Source organism: Xenopus laevis, chromosome 1S (assembly GCF_017654675.1).
Source record: "Xenopus laevis strain J_2021 chromosome 1S, Xenopus_laevis_v10.1, whole genome shotgun sequence".
Lineage (NCBI taxonomy): Eukaryota > Metazoa > Chordata > Amphibia > Anura > Pipidae > Xenopus > Xenopus laevis.
The window spans coordinates 150,991,056-151,009,529 of NC_054372.1; the positions used below are offsets into that span (position 1 = coordinate 150,991,056).

The 18,474-nt window shown below is 40.5% G+C and overlaps 1 protein-coding gene across 2 annotated transcripts; it reads right to left on the bottom strand.

Annotated features, from left to right (window-relative positions):
* Window positions 1-2,017: 2,017 nt before the first annotated feature.
* On the bottom strand, window positions 2,018-17,157 carry LOC100036831 (actin-related protein 2/3 complex subunit 3). 2 transcript variants are annotated; one of them, XM_018231941.2, is made up of 7 exons: window positions 14,301-14,451; window positions 7,813-7,912; window positions 7,219-7,295; window positions 6,183-6,251; window positions 4,872-4,998; window positions 3,741-3,835; window positions 2,018-2,269 (listed from the first exon to the last, which is right to left on the bottom strand). In XM_018231941.2, the coding sequence occupies exons 2-7, from the start codon at window positions 7,898-7,900 to the stop codon at window positions 2,207-2,209; spliced, it is 519 nt and encodes a 172-aa protein (XP_018087430.1). In that variant the 5' UTR covers window positions 7,901-7,912; window positions 14,301-14,451; the 3' UTR covers window positions 2,018-2,206.
* Window positions 17,158-18,474: the final 1,317 nt, after the last annotated feature.

Here is an 18,474-nt window from a genome sequence, read left to right on the forward strand (position 1 = left end):
TCTCTAGGCGTCAGTTTACCGAGGAAGGAAGAGGAGACGCGGGAAGAAGAAGGGCTTAGTGCTGCGCAATTTGATTTGGAATTTGGATACAACTGCAAATAATATTTTATGCAAAATCTGCCCTTCCACCTTCTCCCTCAATAGTTACACCGTAGGAGGTGTATGTGCTGTAGCCTGTCCTGCATTCACACTGCAATAGTATTGACAATAGTGGGTCAATAGGTCATTCCCAGTGCTAATGTGCCACTTTGTAATGCTTTTCTTCTTTCAAAACACATCTATTAATAGTGCTGCTCCAGCAGAATTCTGCACGGAGTCCGTTTCTCAAAAGAGCAAACAGATATTTTTTTATATTTAATTTTGAAATCTGACATGGGGCTAGACATTGTCAGTTTCCCAGCTGCCCCCACTCATGTGACTTGTGCTCTGAAGATATGTATAGATAAACCAGCGCTGAAAGCTCGGGGTAAAGAAGAGAAAAAAAATGAAAACAATATATAGTGTAGTATTTCCTTATTAGGTATAGGACACCCTTGTGTGTACTAAATACTACACTATATACTACACTATATATTGTTTTCATTTTTCTCTTATTTACCCCGAGCTTTCAGAGCTGTTTTATCTATACATATCTTTCATTGCCTATCCGAAGGAGAACGGATCTTTTAACCGGCAGAGGGGAGTGAACTACAGAACCTGGACATTTTTTATATTTTGTTGTGCTCTGATAAACTTCAGTCACTCTTTACTGCAAGTTGGACTGATATCACCCCCTCCCTTTCCTCCCCCACCCCCCCCGGCAGTCTAACAACAGAACAATGGGAAAATAATGAGATAACCGCTCCCTAACACAAGATATCAGCTGCCTGGTATCCAAGAACAGCACTCAATAGTAAAATTCAGGTCCCAGTGCAACACATTAAAGGGATACTGTCATGGGAAATACATTTTTTCAAAATGAATCAGTTAATAGTGCTGCTCCAGCAGAATTCTGCACTGAAATCCGTTTCTCAAAAGAGCAAACAGATTTTTCTATATTCAATTTTGAAATCTGACATGAGGCTAGACATTTTGTCAATTTTCCAGCTGCTGGTTCAGGAATGAAATTTTATACTACATCATAAAAATCATGACTAATCCCTAAATAGATTGGGGTTCGTTTTGTTACAGATGAACCCTTTCTGTACTGTTAGTTGTGGAGATTACAATACAGATGAATGCTCAGTGGCAGGGACATAAATGTGCTTCTGCACTGATACATCAACCAAGGTTAAAGGGATGAAACTCTTCGCAAAAATAAAAATTTAATGTAAGCTTCATCAAACTGAACTTTCTAAATACAATCAATTAAAAATTTTGCATCCTTTCTGAAATAATCAAGTTTATATTCACTATCCCTCTCTCAGCATCTGTTTCTCTTCATTCTGTCTTCATTCAGGAGTTGGGTGTCAGATAGTCATTGCCAGATCCAATATATCTTATAGATATATATCAATATATAGTTCCCCTTTAAGGAATATGCAGCAAGACAGTTGTAGCTCCTGTTCCCTAAAAGACTCAATGTTTGCCCAGATGCAGGAGCCTATAGCAAAGCCAAAGATGTTGCTTTTACCCTTTAAGCCAAACAAAAAGCTGTATAATGAACGTTGAGAAGTTAAGATTCGGGGTCATTGCAAATTATCAAGCAGAAAATTAAGTTTGTCTGTAATATAAGCTGATGCTACAAGGCTGATTATTAAATTCTGATGCTAGTTTCACTGGTTTCTGTGCTGCCATGCAGTAATTATCTGTTTTGTTGAGATATCTAGGATTCTGGTCATAAAAGCAATGAAAAAGCTGTTGTGTTTCAAACAGATGGAAGCACGTCCAATCACATGACTGCAAGGAAATGTATTTTTAAAAATGCACATTTTACATGGATGTCATTTAATAAATTGTAATTTACTTTGTTATATATGTAGTACATTGGGGTAGATATATTGGGTCACTGACCAGTAAATAACAGAAGCTACAAGGAAAGATTTAATCTTTGCTTTTATTAAGCTCCAGAGGTTAACATTTAATATATCCCAGATCATGTTGGATCCAAAAATGATAATATTACAAGACAGTATAAAATTTATTTTGCAAAAAGGACAAATGCGTTACAATGTGCAGCACAATGTGCAGAATTTTGAAGCTCATTTTATGTTTTGTTTCCCTCATTTTACTGCCCAGGGGCAGACAGAGATTTGTTCATAAATTGTCTTTTGACAAAGCAGGTCCACCACTGCAAAAAAAAAGAAAGAAAGAGAAAAGTCAGAAGAAAGTGGAAGTAAATAAAGACATCAAAAACAGCAATTTGATATTGAATGCTAAAATGACCCCCACAACAGGGTGCTTTTGATATAAACTCATAAGCTTATGTAGAAAGTATGTAAAAACTTTATAATCTTATTTTCTTTAACACAGGCATAACGGATTCCACAGATTAAATGTAAACCATGATACTCTGCATCTGACTTAGAACTATTTCTCAGCCCTCCACTGGCTGGTACTGTCATGTAACCCCCTCCTTCATCTTGTTCCATTGCATGTGGATGGATTTTGGGTCTTGAAGCCCCTCTGCTTTCCATAGTGGGTGATGCACAGATTCTTTGGAAAGCAGAGGGACATACTGTAGGTCCAAAATCACTTAAACATGGAACAAATTGAAGGTGGGGTTGAATAACTCCACTAGCCTAAGGGTGGTGGGGAAATGATTTGTACAAGTCAGGGTTGACTATCATGGTTTCAATTTAATCTTTGGAATTATACACATCTGAAAGTATTTATGCAATGTTTCTACATAAACCCATCTGAATGAGCTCATGTAAAAAAAAAAAAACAGGTATTTTTTCCTTTAAAACTTTCATCACTGCAAACAGAAAACATAAGTTGTAGTAGATATTTGGTTTGTGCCTTTAATATTGCCAAATGCTGTAATATACATTTACTTGCTTTTTAGGATTATATAAAAACTGTATATAGAATAATATTCAACAAATGCTTCAAGTTGGTTATTGCTTGTGGCACCAAGCAATTTTAAGTACATGCCTAATAGCTATGCATTTAATAGCCTGCTGCAATGATGCACAGGTGAGTTTCAGTGCAGTGTACATCTTCAAGTATATACTAAAAGCTGAGATGGAGGGGCTTAGACATACTGAAGCCTAAGCAGGACTGGGGTTTAACAAATTAATGGAAACCCTTTACCATTAATGATCAACACTGTTGCTGGACAGTTATTTTAATGAAACCAAGTCACATTAAGATGCTGCATTTATATTTATTTAGATCAGTGATCCACAACAAGTGGCTCACCAACCCATTGGATGTAGCTCCCAATGACCTCAAAACAGGTGCTCATTTTTGAATTCCTGCATTAAAGGCAAGCTTTAGTTGCATGAAAAACAGGTGTTCTGTCACAAGAGACTCCTATAGGCTGCCAGTCCACACAGGGGCTACAATAGCCAATTACAGTCCATATTTAGCACGCATGCGTAGCATGTTTATATTGCTCTCCAAGCTATTTTACTTTTGAATTTTGCTCATGAGTGAAAAAGGTTGGGGATCCCTGATTTAGACCATTCTTGCAATGATTTGAAACTCTGGCTATAAACCAAAATATATCATAGAGGTTGGCTAAATTGAAAAGTTATTTTCTTGTTACTATAATAAGACTTTAATAGTCATAGCCATTAAAATGGTGGCATATTTACCTTGCTGGGTTTGTCGGTCTGAGGATCGAACACCTTGTCACAAAGCCTCAAACCCGTCTCCTGCCTAAGCTGCTGCAAGTAGGCCCTCATTACCTCTAGAAGCAGAAACACACAAATCAATCAGAGATTGTCTGCACATATTTAAAACACAGTGGAGATATTAAAGGAAGCACAGGTAAGAATTACATTATGTCCCATTAGGTCTTTTTTAATAATCATTTTAGATTCTGAAACCCTCCTCACTGAACATGTCAAACGCCTACACCTAAATTATCATGTCTAAAAAAATTGAATTGAAAAGGATCATAATCGCTTAAAATAGTTACACCTACACACTACAGAAGCCCTCCTAACACCACTAAACTAAGAAAAACACAATGTTGTATATTTATCAAAGAGTGAAGTTAGAGATCGCCGCAGTCCTCTAGAGTGAAATTCCGCCACTCTCCATTCATTTCTATGGAATTTTGAAAGACGTATTTATCAAAGGATGACCTTTAACCCATTGATAAATACTCTTTTAAAAATCCCATAGACATTAATGGAAAGTGGTGGAATTTCACTCTAGAGGACTGCAGCGATCTCTAACGCCACTCTTTCATAAATATACGCCAATGCATCTACAAACACGAAAAATACAGCAGTTACAGAGAATCCATCATCTCTGCACAGTTAAACCTCTCTTCCAGCTCCCATCATAAGCCAGTATCTGGTGATATACATCTGCTAGCTAATACTTTAGACATCTGCCTACTCCATTCCCATACTTCACCGTTTCTATCAGTTATTAAAAATGTAGTATCTACCTATATACATCTCCAGTCATTATGAACACAATATAAAGGACTCAACGCATTGTAAAATGTATTTCCCTATTCTTTACACATATTTTTTTTTTATTTGCCACTGTCTGCAAGAGAGATGCGGAGCTGATGAAGAATCGCCTACGGAGTGCCGTGTCCAGCTACTGTTTCAAAGTCAGTGCTGTCCCTTTTGTTTACAGTAATGCTAACAAACAACTGCATTACGATAATTTCTCTTCTATTTTTAAAAGTTGAATACAGGACTAGCAGTGGGGAGAGGGGTAATTCAAATTGGATATTCACATAAATATGAGGTCAGTTTACTTACCATCCTCCTGTTTATTGGAAGGTTTCACATACATGGCATTTAGGGGGAATCCTGGTTCTCCTGGGATAGGGAAGTTTGTAATCCCCAGTGTATACATTTCCTTCTCTCCCTGTCCTTTTGAATTGCACTGAAACAACAATTAAAGAATACATTAACCAAGAACACAGCATCAGCCCAATTTCTATTTTTTTCTATTATTCACAGAAGTACAGACAAATGTAATGCTATATGTAGCCAAAGACAATGGCATTGGTACAAAAAACAGGGAACAAAGAATAGCAGATGCCTTTTTACCTAATTTATTGATATTAAGTATTAATGTGTTTATGAAAAAAGTGCAATTCTCTGGTACACAAACTGCTGCTTAAGGTAAAAACTACATAGAAAAGGTGAAGCATCAGGACACATTGCTCTCACATAAAACATATGTTTGCTGGTTTTCATTGCATTATACAGACAATTTAAATAAAGCAACAATTTAGTTATAATATCAAGTTGGTTTAGGGAATCCCCTCATACACCAAGAGCATTTTTTTTTAGCAATGATAGTTTGTACATGTTTATTTGTATATCTGCACTTGCTGTCTCACCCAACACAAATGAAGCTTATACAAGATATAGGACCTTCATTGTAGAGGCACTGCCTGTAAATCAGGTACTTTTGGGAAATAGTGCACAGCTTACAAACAGGGTATGGGCAAAGTAGGAAAGTGTTCTATGTACAGTACTTCAGTCACACGAATGTAGAACACTCTTAAGCTTCATCCAAAGTAAATACACCCCTCGTGGTGTGTTTGAGTGACATAATAGTGGCTCAAGGAAAAAGATGTAAATGGCAATATTTACAAATATGTTGATGTCAATTTGATGAGATTATTTATTAAGTCACTTAATGGGATATAAATGATCTGCTGTTAAATCTTTATTCGGAATATATGATTTTGCTGTAAGTATTGTAGTACAGGTATGGGATCCATTATCCGGAAACCCGTTATCCAGAAAGTTCCGAATTACAGAATGAACATCTCCCATAGACTCCATTATAATCAAATAATCCAAATTTTTTAAAAATGATTTCCTTTTTCTCTGTAATAATAAAACAGTAGCTTGTACTTGATCCAAACTAAGATATAATGAATCCTTATTGGAAGCACAACCAACCTCTTTAGTTTATTTAATGTTTACACGATTTTCTAGTAGACTTAAGGTATGAAGATCCAAATTACGGAAAGATCCGTTATCCGGAAAACCCCAAGTCCCGAGCATTCTGGATAACAGGTCCCATACCTGTATGTAGCAAAAATGGCTTACCTTCTGCAGTTTCTTTAAGCATTCAGAAATATACAGAGTTATATAAATTAATGTCCGGTCAGCTTCGTTCTGTAAAGACAAGCATGTGATTATAAACAGCGACCATCAGTTTTGTTTTATTAGGGGGGGGGGGGGGAAAAGAACACATTATTATAAAATTAAGCAGCAGATATCCCCATTAAAGGAGTTGTTCACCTTTAAACTAACTTTTTGTATTATGTAGAGATCGATATTCTGAGACACTAATTGTAATTGGTTTTCATTTTTTATTATTTGTAGTTTTTGAGTTATTTAGCTTTTCATTCAGCAGCTCTCCCGATGCACTTTCTGCAATCTGGTTGCTATGGTCCAAATTGGCATAGCAACCATACATTGATTTAAATAAAAGACTGGGATGTGTATAGGAGAGGATCCAAACAGACATATGAGTAATAAAATATATATATATATATATATATATATATATATATATATATATATATATATATATATATATATATATATATATATATATATATATATATATATATATATATATATAGTGTATATAAAATATAATAATACACAAAAGCCATGAATATCTTGTAAATGATATCCTTATAATTGGTGAGTTCTGATGTCATTTCTGTCACATGACTGAAATTTGTGTATTATAATAAATAAAGTACCCCCAGTTGTAAAATATGAGGATAGTAAAAGTTACCTCGGAGTTCCATGTATAAAAACACTCGGCCTTTGGCCTTGTGTTTTTATATTATCATGAAACTCCTCTGTAACTTATAATATCCTTATATTTTACAAGAGGGGGTACTTTATTCACTATACATATATATATATATACATATATATATATATATATATATATATATATATATATATACACATATAAAATAAATAATGAAGATCAACTGAAAAGTTGCTTAGAATTGGCCATTCTTTAGCATACTAAAAGCTAACTTAATGGTGAACCACCCCTTTAATGCAATTTACAATGTTTCGCTAGCATTTCTGCATTGCTAGTATTGGCACAGCTTACCTTTATTTCATAATTTTTGAAGAAAACGTTAGCCTTAAAGTAATAAATAGCTTCATCAATGATATCTGTGTCTTTTGCTTGAAAGATAAAAGACAAAAATTATTATGGTTACAAAACACAGTAAAGTTCTTTCAAACCAAAAAATGCCTCGTTCATTAACATAATGCAATTCTTTTTTTTATCTGTAGTTTAGTGGAAGCTGTAAATAATGCTTTCTCCCACATTAGTGGATCAATGAAAAAACTATATCACATTCTGCTGTACCTAAATGCAAAGAAGCACAAACCCCCATCATGCAATGCACATCATTTCTATATAGAATTTTAGGCTTGTACTACAGCAGGGGCTTATCACTGCACACATGCAAAAATAAAATAAATACAAACATCTATCTCTGGTACAAATATAAATGTTGCAGTTGATTTTACCTAATATGAAGAAATTATGGCACCTATTGCTGTGGCCTAAAGCAAAAATTCCAAGAGAACTACCGAACAATTGGTTAGTTTGAGGAATCCTCCAACAAGCTGAGACCTGCCACAGAGATAACTAGAGGAATTTATGTAAATACATTTTGGGGCTGGTATGACTTACTTTCTCTAGGGGCTGGTCCTTTAAACTGACTTCTTATGGGCAGCATTGCCATGTTACCAATCAGCTTGGTATCTGGCTCCATAAGCATTGAATGGTAGGCCTGAAACACAAAACATTAACAGCTTTAGCATTTCAAAACCTGGAGCTACTCAGCAAACAGTGCTCCTCTTATGTTCAGTGAGCATTTAATATGTTACCAAAGGAAATCATTTGGAGAGGATTTTTGTAATTTTTTAATCAAGATACTTGTTTAAAAGGTTGTTTCTTGCTCATTACACATTCATAATGTTACTCAATACTTAGAGGAACAGTAACACCAAAAAATGAAAGTGTTTTAAAGTAGGGATGTACCGAATCCACTATTTGGGATTCGGGCGAATCCTTGGTGAAAGATGCAAATTCTGATTTGGTTGGCCAGGCGCAAGGATTCGGCTAAATCCGAATCCTGCTGAAAAAAACCAAATCCCGAACCGAATCCTGGATTCGGTGCATCCCTATTTTAAAGTAATTAACATATAACATACTGTTAGCATGCACTGGTAAAAGCTGTATGTATGCTCCAGAAACACAACTATAGTTATAAAAACATGTTGCTGTGTAGCCATGGGGGCAACCACCCAAGCTGAGAAAAAAGGAGAAGGTACAGGATACATAGCACTTTGCTAGGTCCCTATCTATGATATACATTATCTGTTGATTATGTGTTTTTGCCTTGATGTTATAAAACCTTCCTGTCAGAATTTACCATGCCGTGGAATTGTATCCCTGACATTCTCTGTAACTCTCTGTGAGCCCCAGGAAAAACAAACTCAGTTCCTACCTTCTGTAGCACTAGAACACTGTGGAGGACAGGTAACAGTGTTACTTATCTCTCAGGTAAAAAGTCTAATTTACTGTTATACTGTGCATTTTCCTTTATTTCCTTGCTCAGCTATTTGCAATACATATATCACTAAAAGCTAGGATGCAACCAAGAGGAACCTCTTCACAGCTACAGACTTGTGCTAAGAGGGCGTCACAACAGTTTGTGGTCGTGCTACTCTGCACCTGTTTCCTGAAGACGACTGCAGAAACATTCCGAATAAGGACATATTATGATTTCTATAATGATTATTGGCTATGCTGCTAAAACTCATATATCCGGAGCTGCCAGCCGACACCCCACTTAGCCTATATAATCCTTTGTGCCTTGCAATAAAGCAGAAGAAGCATTTTGTATACTGAAGAATCTGTGTCAGTGTCATTCTTCCGGTCTAGACCATTGTACAAACTAATTAGGACGGGAATAGATACTCTCAGGACGGAATTCTATCAATTGGCGCCCACGGTGGGGCACCAGGTTCTGGCTGTCAATCAGCCGATGCCAAGGACACGGGTCGACCAGTAGCGGAAAGGACGGAGATTGATCACCACCGGGACGCAGGTAAGACCTATATTATTAGTTTCTTGCCTGTGTCAAAACTGTTACCTACTATTGGCTGTGCCTGTTGTCCATATCGACTTTTAGTAGTCAGCAAAGACAGGTAACATCTTGCCTAGTGCCTTTTACATGACCTGTATAAGAGTATCTGTTGCCCGGTTTATGTTTTGGGTTATCCTCCCTCTGGTTGATTTGGATTTTTGGGTCTCGAGGGAACAGACATAGTGAATATAAGTGTAAATATATACACATGACAGAAGATCCCTACTGACTAAGTTCGGTGCTGGTTGGTGAGAGGCGGTCATTGTGTGTTTAGATGCATGTATATTGGACAGAAGTTCCCTGCTGACTGAGTTTGGTGCCTGTCAGCGTGTGGCGGTCCAAGCACTCTGGGAGTGGCTGGTGAGATACCACGACGTTTGTAGAACGTTGGCATCATACTGTTTCTGTTCATATCAGAGTCAACCCCAAGAAGCATCCCACCAGAGTCGAGGGTATGTCATGTCATGTTGTGACTGTGTATGTGGGTTGATGTTTGGAATTACCCCACAAGGTTGGAGATTAACAAAAATAAGGAAATATCCAAATGGCTACACAGTAACAGATTTAAGATATAAACCAGTACTTTGGCAGTACCCCCAGATTTTGTGTTATCGACTCAATGCCCATTTTCCAGTGAATGCAGACTGCATTGGACTCAGTTTCCCCCAAGTGTGCGATATAGTGAGAGCTCGCACGGGAATAGAACCCAGTGTCTGTAGTTCTTGCCCAGCGGAAGGGCTAGAAGAGCATGAACAGGTTGAAATTCATAGACTGAGAGTTACAACGGCGTTGGGTTTCCCCGTGGTCTTCCCACCTACACAGTGAGGTGCGATAATCTAGGCCAGACAAAAGGGGGGGGGGATATGTCATGTCCTAATTGTGTATGTGGTCTGGTTTTTGGGATTACTGCGTTCGGTTGGAGACTAGCCAAGGTTACACCGGGGGGGTATCCAGAGAGTTGTCTAGGCCGAGAACCCATTGTCCCCGGTTTTACAGACATATTAGTGTACCGCCTTAACGTCCATTTTGCCGTTAACCAAAGCAGTTTAGGTCTTAGTCTGTACGACATAAGAGCGAAAGTGCTCGACAACGGTCAACACCCTATTGTGTGTGACTGTCATCCCGCGGGAATATGACAGACTCGCAAAACTTTGTGATTTACCTTCAGATGGCCCCAGATTACAGCCAGAGAATTGGCGCCTTCTCTTAACTGAACGAAAGGGTCTCTTGCGAGACAAGGGTCTATTAGAAAGTGCAGAGGCATGGTTTCGAGTGGCAAAAGACCTACAAAGGGAAGTTTGGTCCGAACAAAGGGTTATACAACCAGATGGGAAAATCAAATATCGGTATGACCGAGAACCACCTTTCCCTTGCATGGCTAACGTACAGCCACCGCCTTAAAATGGTGCCCCAGAAAAAGCCCCCACCATAGCTGTACAGACCGCCACCACCCCCAGTTCAGGCGGCAGCCATTTTGTCAATCCAGCCACCTGCCTGATGGCGGCCATTTTAATACACCCCAGGTGCCAAGTTCCGCCATCAGCCATTTTGACACAACCAACGCCCAAGCTGCCTCCGAGAGCCTACTCTGCTACTTGGCGGCTCAAGGATGTAAGGCCTCAAAAGCCAAATTACAATGGTGTCAACAGTTGTTTTCCTTGGCCAATGCATCTCCCAGGGTACCAGACATCACCCAAGACTGGATAAAGGCACTGAAAGCCATCACCCTCCCACTGGGACACAAGCCACTCCACGCTTCCTTGGCCTCATCTGCAGATCATGGATACCTGAAGTGTCTCTACTTATGCAGCCTCTATATGACGTCTTAAAATCCGACCATTACACCATGACACCTGAAGCTGCCAATAATTTTTCTACTCTGAAGACAATCCTTTCAACTGCACCAGCTCTTGGACTTCCAGACTATGAAAAAACATTCAAATTGTTTGTCTCTGAACGACATAGCCACGCATTTGGAGTTCTAACCCAGTCTCATGGTACACGACTACAACCCATAGGCTATTTCTCGTGTCAGTTGGACAATGTGGCGAAAGGGAGCCCATCCTGCATGAGAGCAGTATATGCCACTCAGCTACTTCTCGACAAAACTTCAGATCTCATTCTGGGCCGACGACTGTGTCTTGTTGGCCCCTCATGACATAACCGCTATTCTCAATCAGATGCAACCAAAACATGTCTGCTGCCCGACATCTCCGACTACAGTGCTCTCTGCTCATACCCGATAATGTCACTCTTCAACGATGTGCTATCCTTAACCCATCCACGCTTCTGCCAATGGATGGAATGGATGACGGTACCAGTGACGGCACAGCGGGAGCATCTGGTTTGCATGATTGTTTTGAACTCATGCAACAAGAAACAGTGCATCTTCCCACTGTTAGTGCATACCCTTTGGATGACCCAGACATCACCATGTTTGTGGATGGATCAAGATTCGCAGATGACACAGGCAGATTCCATGTCGGTTACGCAGTCACTACTACCGACACAGTACTCAAAGCAGAATCTCTGCCTACCACATTTTCTGCCCAAGAGGCAGAACTGAAGGCCCTTAGAGCAGCATGTAAATTGGCTGAAGGAAAACGTGTTAATATTCACACAGACTCCAGGTACGCCCAAAGGGTGGCTTTGGATTTTGGAGTCATTCGGAAAACAAGAGGATACCTGACAGCTACGGGAGGGCCCATCAAACATGGCAAATCCGTTGCCGACCTCATGAATGCACTAACACTCCCAGAACAAGTCGCTACCCTCAAAGTCAAGGCCCACGGGAAACTCGCCTCTCCAGAAGTACTTGGCAACCACATGGCCGACCAAACAGCGAAGACAGATGCCCTCGGCCCTGTACAGGAATTGCCAGCAGATGTCGTGGTAGAGGCAACCATTCCTGTTGACCATACTGAAGTAACTCCCCTCTTCCAGATGGGATTTTTAGACAACATAATCTTCTATATTGTAGGGTCTCTTAGTAGTACAATGGTTACTCACCACATCAAAGAAGTGGCCCAGGTGCACCGCCCTGGGCCCTCAGCACAAGGGGCGGATAAACCGAAATCTCGAATGGAAGCAGGCACTCAGGGGCAAAAACTTCCACCAGGCAGATGTTCAGAAAGTGAAAAAGTTTATTGTGTCAAAACAGCCTGACACGTTTCGTGTTCCAAACACTTAATCATAGGCTGTTTTTTAGACAACATAGACAAACTAAAGGCCTGACAAGCTAATGCCAGCAAAGAAGAGATAAATGGTTGGTTGGGAAAGGGTGCTGTGCCCAAGGATGGAATATACACACACACAAAAAGAAGACGTGTATACCCAGAAGCCTATACCCAGCACTGGTCCAATGGGCCCATGGACCTGCCCACTTTTCAAAAAATTTGATGAATGACTTGATCTCAAAAACTTATTTTGCTCCTGGCATCACTACCTTTACCAGAAATTACACCGCATCATGTGCAATATGTGCCAAATGTAATCCAGGACGTCTGGAAAAGCCACCACGAATGCATCTAGCCAAACCTTTATATCCCTTCCAGCGAATACAGATAGACCATATTCAATGCCCAAAAGTGGAAGGTTTGAGTACGCCCTTGTGATCATGGACATGTTTTCCGGTTGGCCGGAGGCATACCCAGTAACTAATATGACTGCAACAACCACCGCCAAGAAATTACTCTCTGAAGTTGTGTGTCGGTATGGAGTCCCTGAAAACAAGAATGTTAAAGATGGCCCAAGATACTGGAATGAAATGGCTGGATAGCCTGCCTATTGCTCTGTTCAGTGTCAGATACACACCAAGGGGGACCACTAATTGTCCTCCTTCGAAATTCTATTTGGGTCAGCCCCCAGGCTAGGTTGCTATTTTCCACAACAATTACAGTTGCAATCTGATGTATTAACTGATTTTGTGTCCCAGCTAACCCGTATATTAACACAAGTGCATGGTCAGGTGTTTTCTTCTATTCCAGATCCTATCTCTGACGTTGGTACCCATTCCTTAGTTCCAGGTGACTGGGTGTTAGTCAAGAAATTTATAAGGAAGACCTCTTTGGACTACCACTTCAGTGAAGCTGCAAGGAAAACCCACCTGGATCCACGCATCTCATTGCAAGAAAACTACACCACCTGATACTGAAAAATGATCGGTTTCTATATCCTTTTCATAATATGTTCACGTGCAGGGAGGGCTCAGCAGGTCGCTATAAGGCAAGAACAAGGTGTAACCACATTTTGGTACAACTCCTCTAACACGCATGTAGTGACTTTTGTCTTTGACTACTGTAACATAGTCTCATGCCCTCGGGCAGCCCCCTGGCAATGTAACTTATATCGTGACAGCCCCGCGTCTAGGTCCACATACATATGTGTAACGGATGACTACTGGGGACGTAACTGTGATTACTGGGGATCAGTAGGGTGGAATACAGGTCCAGACTGGGGTTACAAACCAGAGAGTGCACGACAACGAGTAGATACGAACGGCAAGTCCCTCCTTATGCGAATGACTCATTAAAACAGGTACGTGCTTAAATAAGGGTGTGACAGGTCGCAATATGAAGCTCACCCTCATCATTGAGAATCCTAGTCCCGCCGACACTGGCGAATATGTATTAGGCACCTGGGCAGCTGGAATGTCTAGGGGTTATTGGGGACGATTCCAGTTAAAAGATATGTATAATTCTACAGAGTGGGTTTCCTCACATTCACAAGTTAACCCAATCCAACCCCACATGAGTACCTTGAGCGAAATGATAGCTATTTCCAATCCCAGTTTTGCTGATACCTTGGCAGTCGAGTCGGATGGATGACTGGGTGGAAGAAAACCCTTGCCCAAATTGGGGTTGTACTTCTTATTGTTTTGCTTGTCGCATCTTTTTTTGTTTGTTGCCTTCTCCCGTATATTAGGAGACTTGCTACTAAGGCACTTGATGCCACTTCCCCTACTCTCCTATATCACCCCTGTGAAACCCCTCCTGACACTCCCTTGCACCCATTGCCTTCTACTAACCTCTCCTCTTATGCTCCCCTCAACACCACTCAGGGTTAGTGCTGTTTGTTGAGTTGGTAGGGTTGGTCACTGGTTTTGTGCAGGTCTCTCCAGGCCACGCTGAACATCCATACCCACCCTTATGGTGTATTCCCTCTGGAGCAACTTGCAAACTTCTACATAGGTAGGGACAGCAAAATAGACGTTTTTAGGGGGGATTGTGGAGGACAAGTAACAGTGTTACTTATCTCTCAGGCAAAAAGTCTATTTTATTGTTATACTGTGCATTTTCTTTTATTTCCTTGCTCAGCTATTTGCAATACATATATCATATATCACTAAAAGCTAGGATGCAACCAAGAGGAACCTCTTCACAGATACAGACTTGTGCTAAGAGGGCGTCACAACAGTTTGTGGTCGTGCTACTCTGCACCTGTTTCCTGAAGACGACTGCAGAAACATTCCGAATAAGGACATATTATGATTTCTACCATGATTATTGGCTATGCTGCTTAAACTCATATATTCGGAGCTGCCAGCCGACACCCCACTTAGCCTATATAATCCTTTGTGCCTTAGAATAAAGCAGAAGAAGCATTTTGTATACTGAACAATCTGAGTCAATGTCATTCTTCCGGTCTAGACCATTGTACAAACTAATTAGGACGGGAATAGATACTCTCAGGACGGAATTCTGTCCTTATCAACACTACCTGCCCAGTTCTGGAACTTAAGGCCCAAACCTTTGTTGTGCACTTTGTCCTCCTATTTGTGATTATATGTTATCCACCCACTTAGATGTGTCTTTTATCACGACACTTAGAGGCACATTTATCAAGGGTCGAATTTCGAATTCATGTAAGTTTTTTTTAACCCACATAAATTTGATTTTACTCTAAACTCGAATATTCGACTAGTTATTAATAAAAGTGAATATGTAAAACTAGGACAAATTTTACCGCCTCGAAAAATTCAATTTGACCAAACTCGACTCGAATGTCAGGAAGGCTACAAACAACTCCATATTGGTCACTGCACCTCTCCCATTGACTTATACTTGAATCGAGTTTGGATAGTTCCCTACTCAAATTAGAGTTTTGAATTTGAATTTTCAATTCAACCCTTAATAAATCTGCCCCTTAATCTCTGTATATTGATATTTACTATTATTTATTATAATGTTGTCTTTTCTAAATTGTATAATGCTGTGGGAGGGCTTTTAACTTACCTGGCTATAAACATACTGGTTACTCTAGTCACAACAAGGGTTGTCACCATTTCTGGAAAAAAATACCAGCCTTCCTATATATTTATCTTTTTTCCTTATTAATAACATTGGGATCAGCCATCATTTTTACCGGCCAGGTGGCAGCCCTAGTCGCAACTCAAACCATACTGGTGCTACACTATGCTACTAGACTTGCCATAATTCATATTCACTACATTAATATATTAGTGATGTGTGGGTCAAAAAAACCTCACCCAACCCTAACCTGCAAAACCTTAATCCACTCCTGACCCAAACCCGCAAAATGTTGCCATTGTAGGACCTGAGCCCAACCATACCCACAATTTCTGTGTGTGCCTCTGGTTAAAAGACAGAAAATCATGGTAGCAAAGGAAGAGGGTACTTCCCAAGTCTGACCCAAACGCAATCCTAACCCACAATGGTTGTCCAACCGTCAACGTGAACCTGCCCCACTAGTAATAAAGCCATGGGCAGTGGTGTAACTACTCAGGATGTGCACACGCCCCCCCCCACCCAAGAATCGTGGATTTGTGCCCCTGCAGCACGTCAATGCGTGATTTGTGGGTGTGCCTGGGTAAACATTCTGCCCCCCCCCCCCCAAGAATTGTGCTGTAGGAGCATGATTCTTGGGAAAATCTCCCCCTGCCTTATTGCAGTTTTAGTGGGCCCAAATGCGACAAAAACGATTGTATCTCCTGCGCCTCCCCAGTGTCTCTGAACCAATGTGGGTGTGGTTGGGCAGCATGCCGCCCCTAAAATCCTGTCGCCCTCGGCCCGGGCCTTGGTGGCCTGACAGCACCCCCTGCAATCCTGGTAGTTATTCCATTGGCCATGGGTCACTGTGGGTTTCAGGTTAACCTGCAAATCACTAGAATATGTATCTATGTAGTACAATCATATCTTTGGAGGTGAACAGTACAATACAATGTTGTAAATGTATAATGAGTCACAATGTGCTCGTGTGTGCAGGGCTGCTGAAGTGTATGAGCTGGGCTGCAGCAATGTCCTGACAGCTAATAAAATGCCACTTCCTGTGTGACTAACCCTCTTCCCCTTTAAGCACATCTGCAAGGCGAGCAGCTATAGAGCCCGGCCATTAAATCCCACCCCGGTGTATCGCACAGGTTTGCGGAATAGTTGAAAGGAGACAACGATGTACATGAGCCCCGAGTGTTCGGTACGGCTTAATAAATCCCTGCGCAAGAACACGCGGAATGTGTAGAAAAAGGAAAGAGAACTGCACTCTGATATAACCTCATTGCAATCCCTTGTACACATCCGTGGGCAGTGGCACGGTATTAGCTGGGGAGTTGTAATATAATAATAATACCGCACAGCATACGCCCTCCCTTAGCTGCGGGGATTCCGGGGCCTCCACAAAGCCAATAAGGAAACTGTATTGCGCCTAAACTATTCCACTTGCAGCGCTAAATCTTACCCGACATTATGACCATTGACCCTACGTGATACAGGTACCGGCGGGTCAGCCCTGCTCTTTCTTAGTTCTTACATTGAGATCAAATTGCTTTAACACAGCACAGAACACTCAATCGGGGAAAAACTCACCGGCATCTTAAACACCCGTGAATATGTGACAGGACTCCGGGAGACTAAACGATGCAGTATCTGTACTTCCGCTGTCCCACCCTCGGCTTCGCAAGCAGGAAGTGAAAGCGACACGGAAAGTTTGTCTCAAAGCCGCCAGGGGTCACTAGTTTCCTCAAACGGAATGGATTTAGTGCTGCACATTGGATCTTCAAGGAGCCCGTAGTAAAGCTTCCCGGAAGTAAAGCAGCGTGGGTGCTAGGCAACATTACAGGCCGAGAGGCGCTCCCGGTTAACTGCTATTTGACGAATGAACCTCTATTGTCAGCCACTGAAGGGCAGCAAAAGTAACATGAGAGGGGACGCCTCTGTGTCACACACCTGCCCCAGTGCATTCAAGTTTATATGTATATAATATACAAAAGCCATGAATAGCTTGTAAATTATATCCTTATAAACGGTGAAATCTGATGTCATTTCTGTCACATGCCTCACTGAAACTTGTGTATTATAATAAATAAAGTACCCCCTGTTGTAAAATATGAGGATATTTGAAGTCCCAAAATACGAAATTGGCAGCACTCCCAGTTGTAGTATAAAACCGCCTTTATTCTTTTATATAGATCATAGCAATAACAGCAACGTTTCGGACCTACAATGGTCCTTTTTCAAGCTGACAAAAATATAAATGATTATTTCCACAGCTTCCTTATATAGCAGCAAGAATAATGCCCTCTAGTGGTCATAACATATCATTTCAAATACATGTGTCAGGGTTACATCAAAATTTTGCATTAGCTATTCAGATATGTATAAATGTATAAAGCTGGAGCTCACTTAGCTTTGTAGCCTATAAACTCCACTTGCTGATTCTTGATCTCCACTAGAGATTAAAACAAACAGACAAAGGCATTAATTAAAATCAATTAAAAACAACTCCTTCCATATACTGATGCCACATAGTTATATAAGAGAATTTAACTCATATTCCTTGTTTAAGCCTCCTGGTGTTAGAGTTCCCAACCTCTTGAGCCATCCTGCTTCACACCTCAGAAGTTGTTTCACTCTATCTCCCCCTCTTCTTAACCTGGGGATATGCTGTAAAATTTGAAATCTTAGTTGTGCCACCTTATGGCCCATATCTACAAAGTGACTTGCTACTGGATTTTGTCTCACATTTCTTTTAATATCTGATATATGCTCCCCAATTCTGTCTTTTACATGCCTGGTCGTCTGACCCACATACATCAGCCCACACGGGCATTTTATGGCATATACCGCATAGGTGGACAGACAGGTATGATATCCTTTTATCTTTATAACAGTACCTTTTTGGGGGTGGTATACTATATCCCCTTTTACACAGCTGTTACAGTGTCTGCATGATAGACAGGGGAAGGT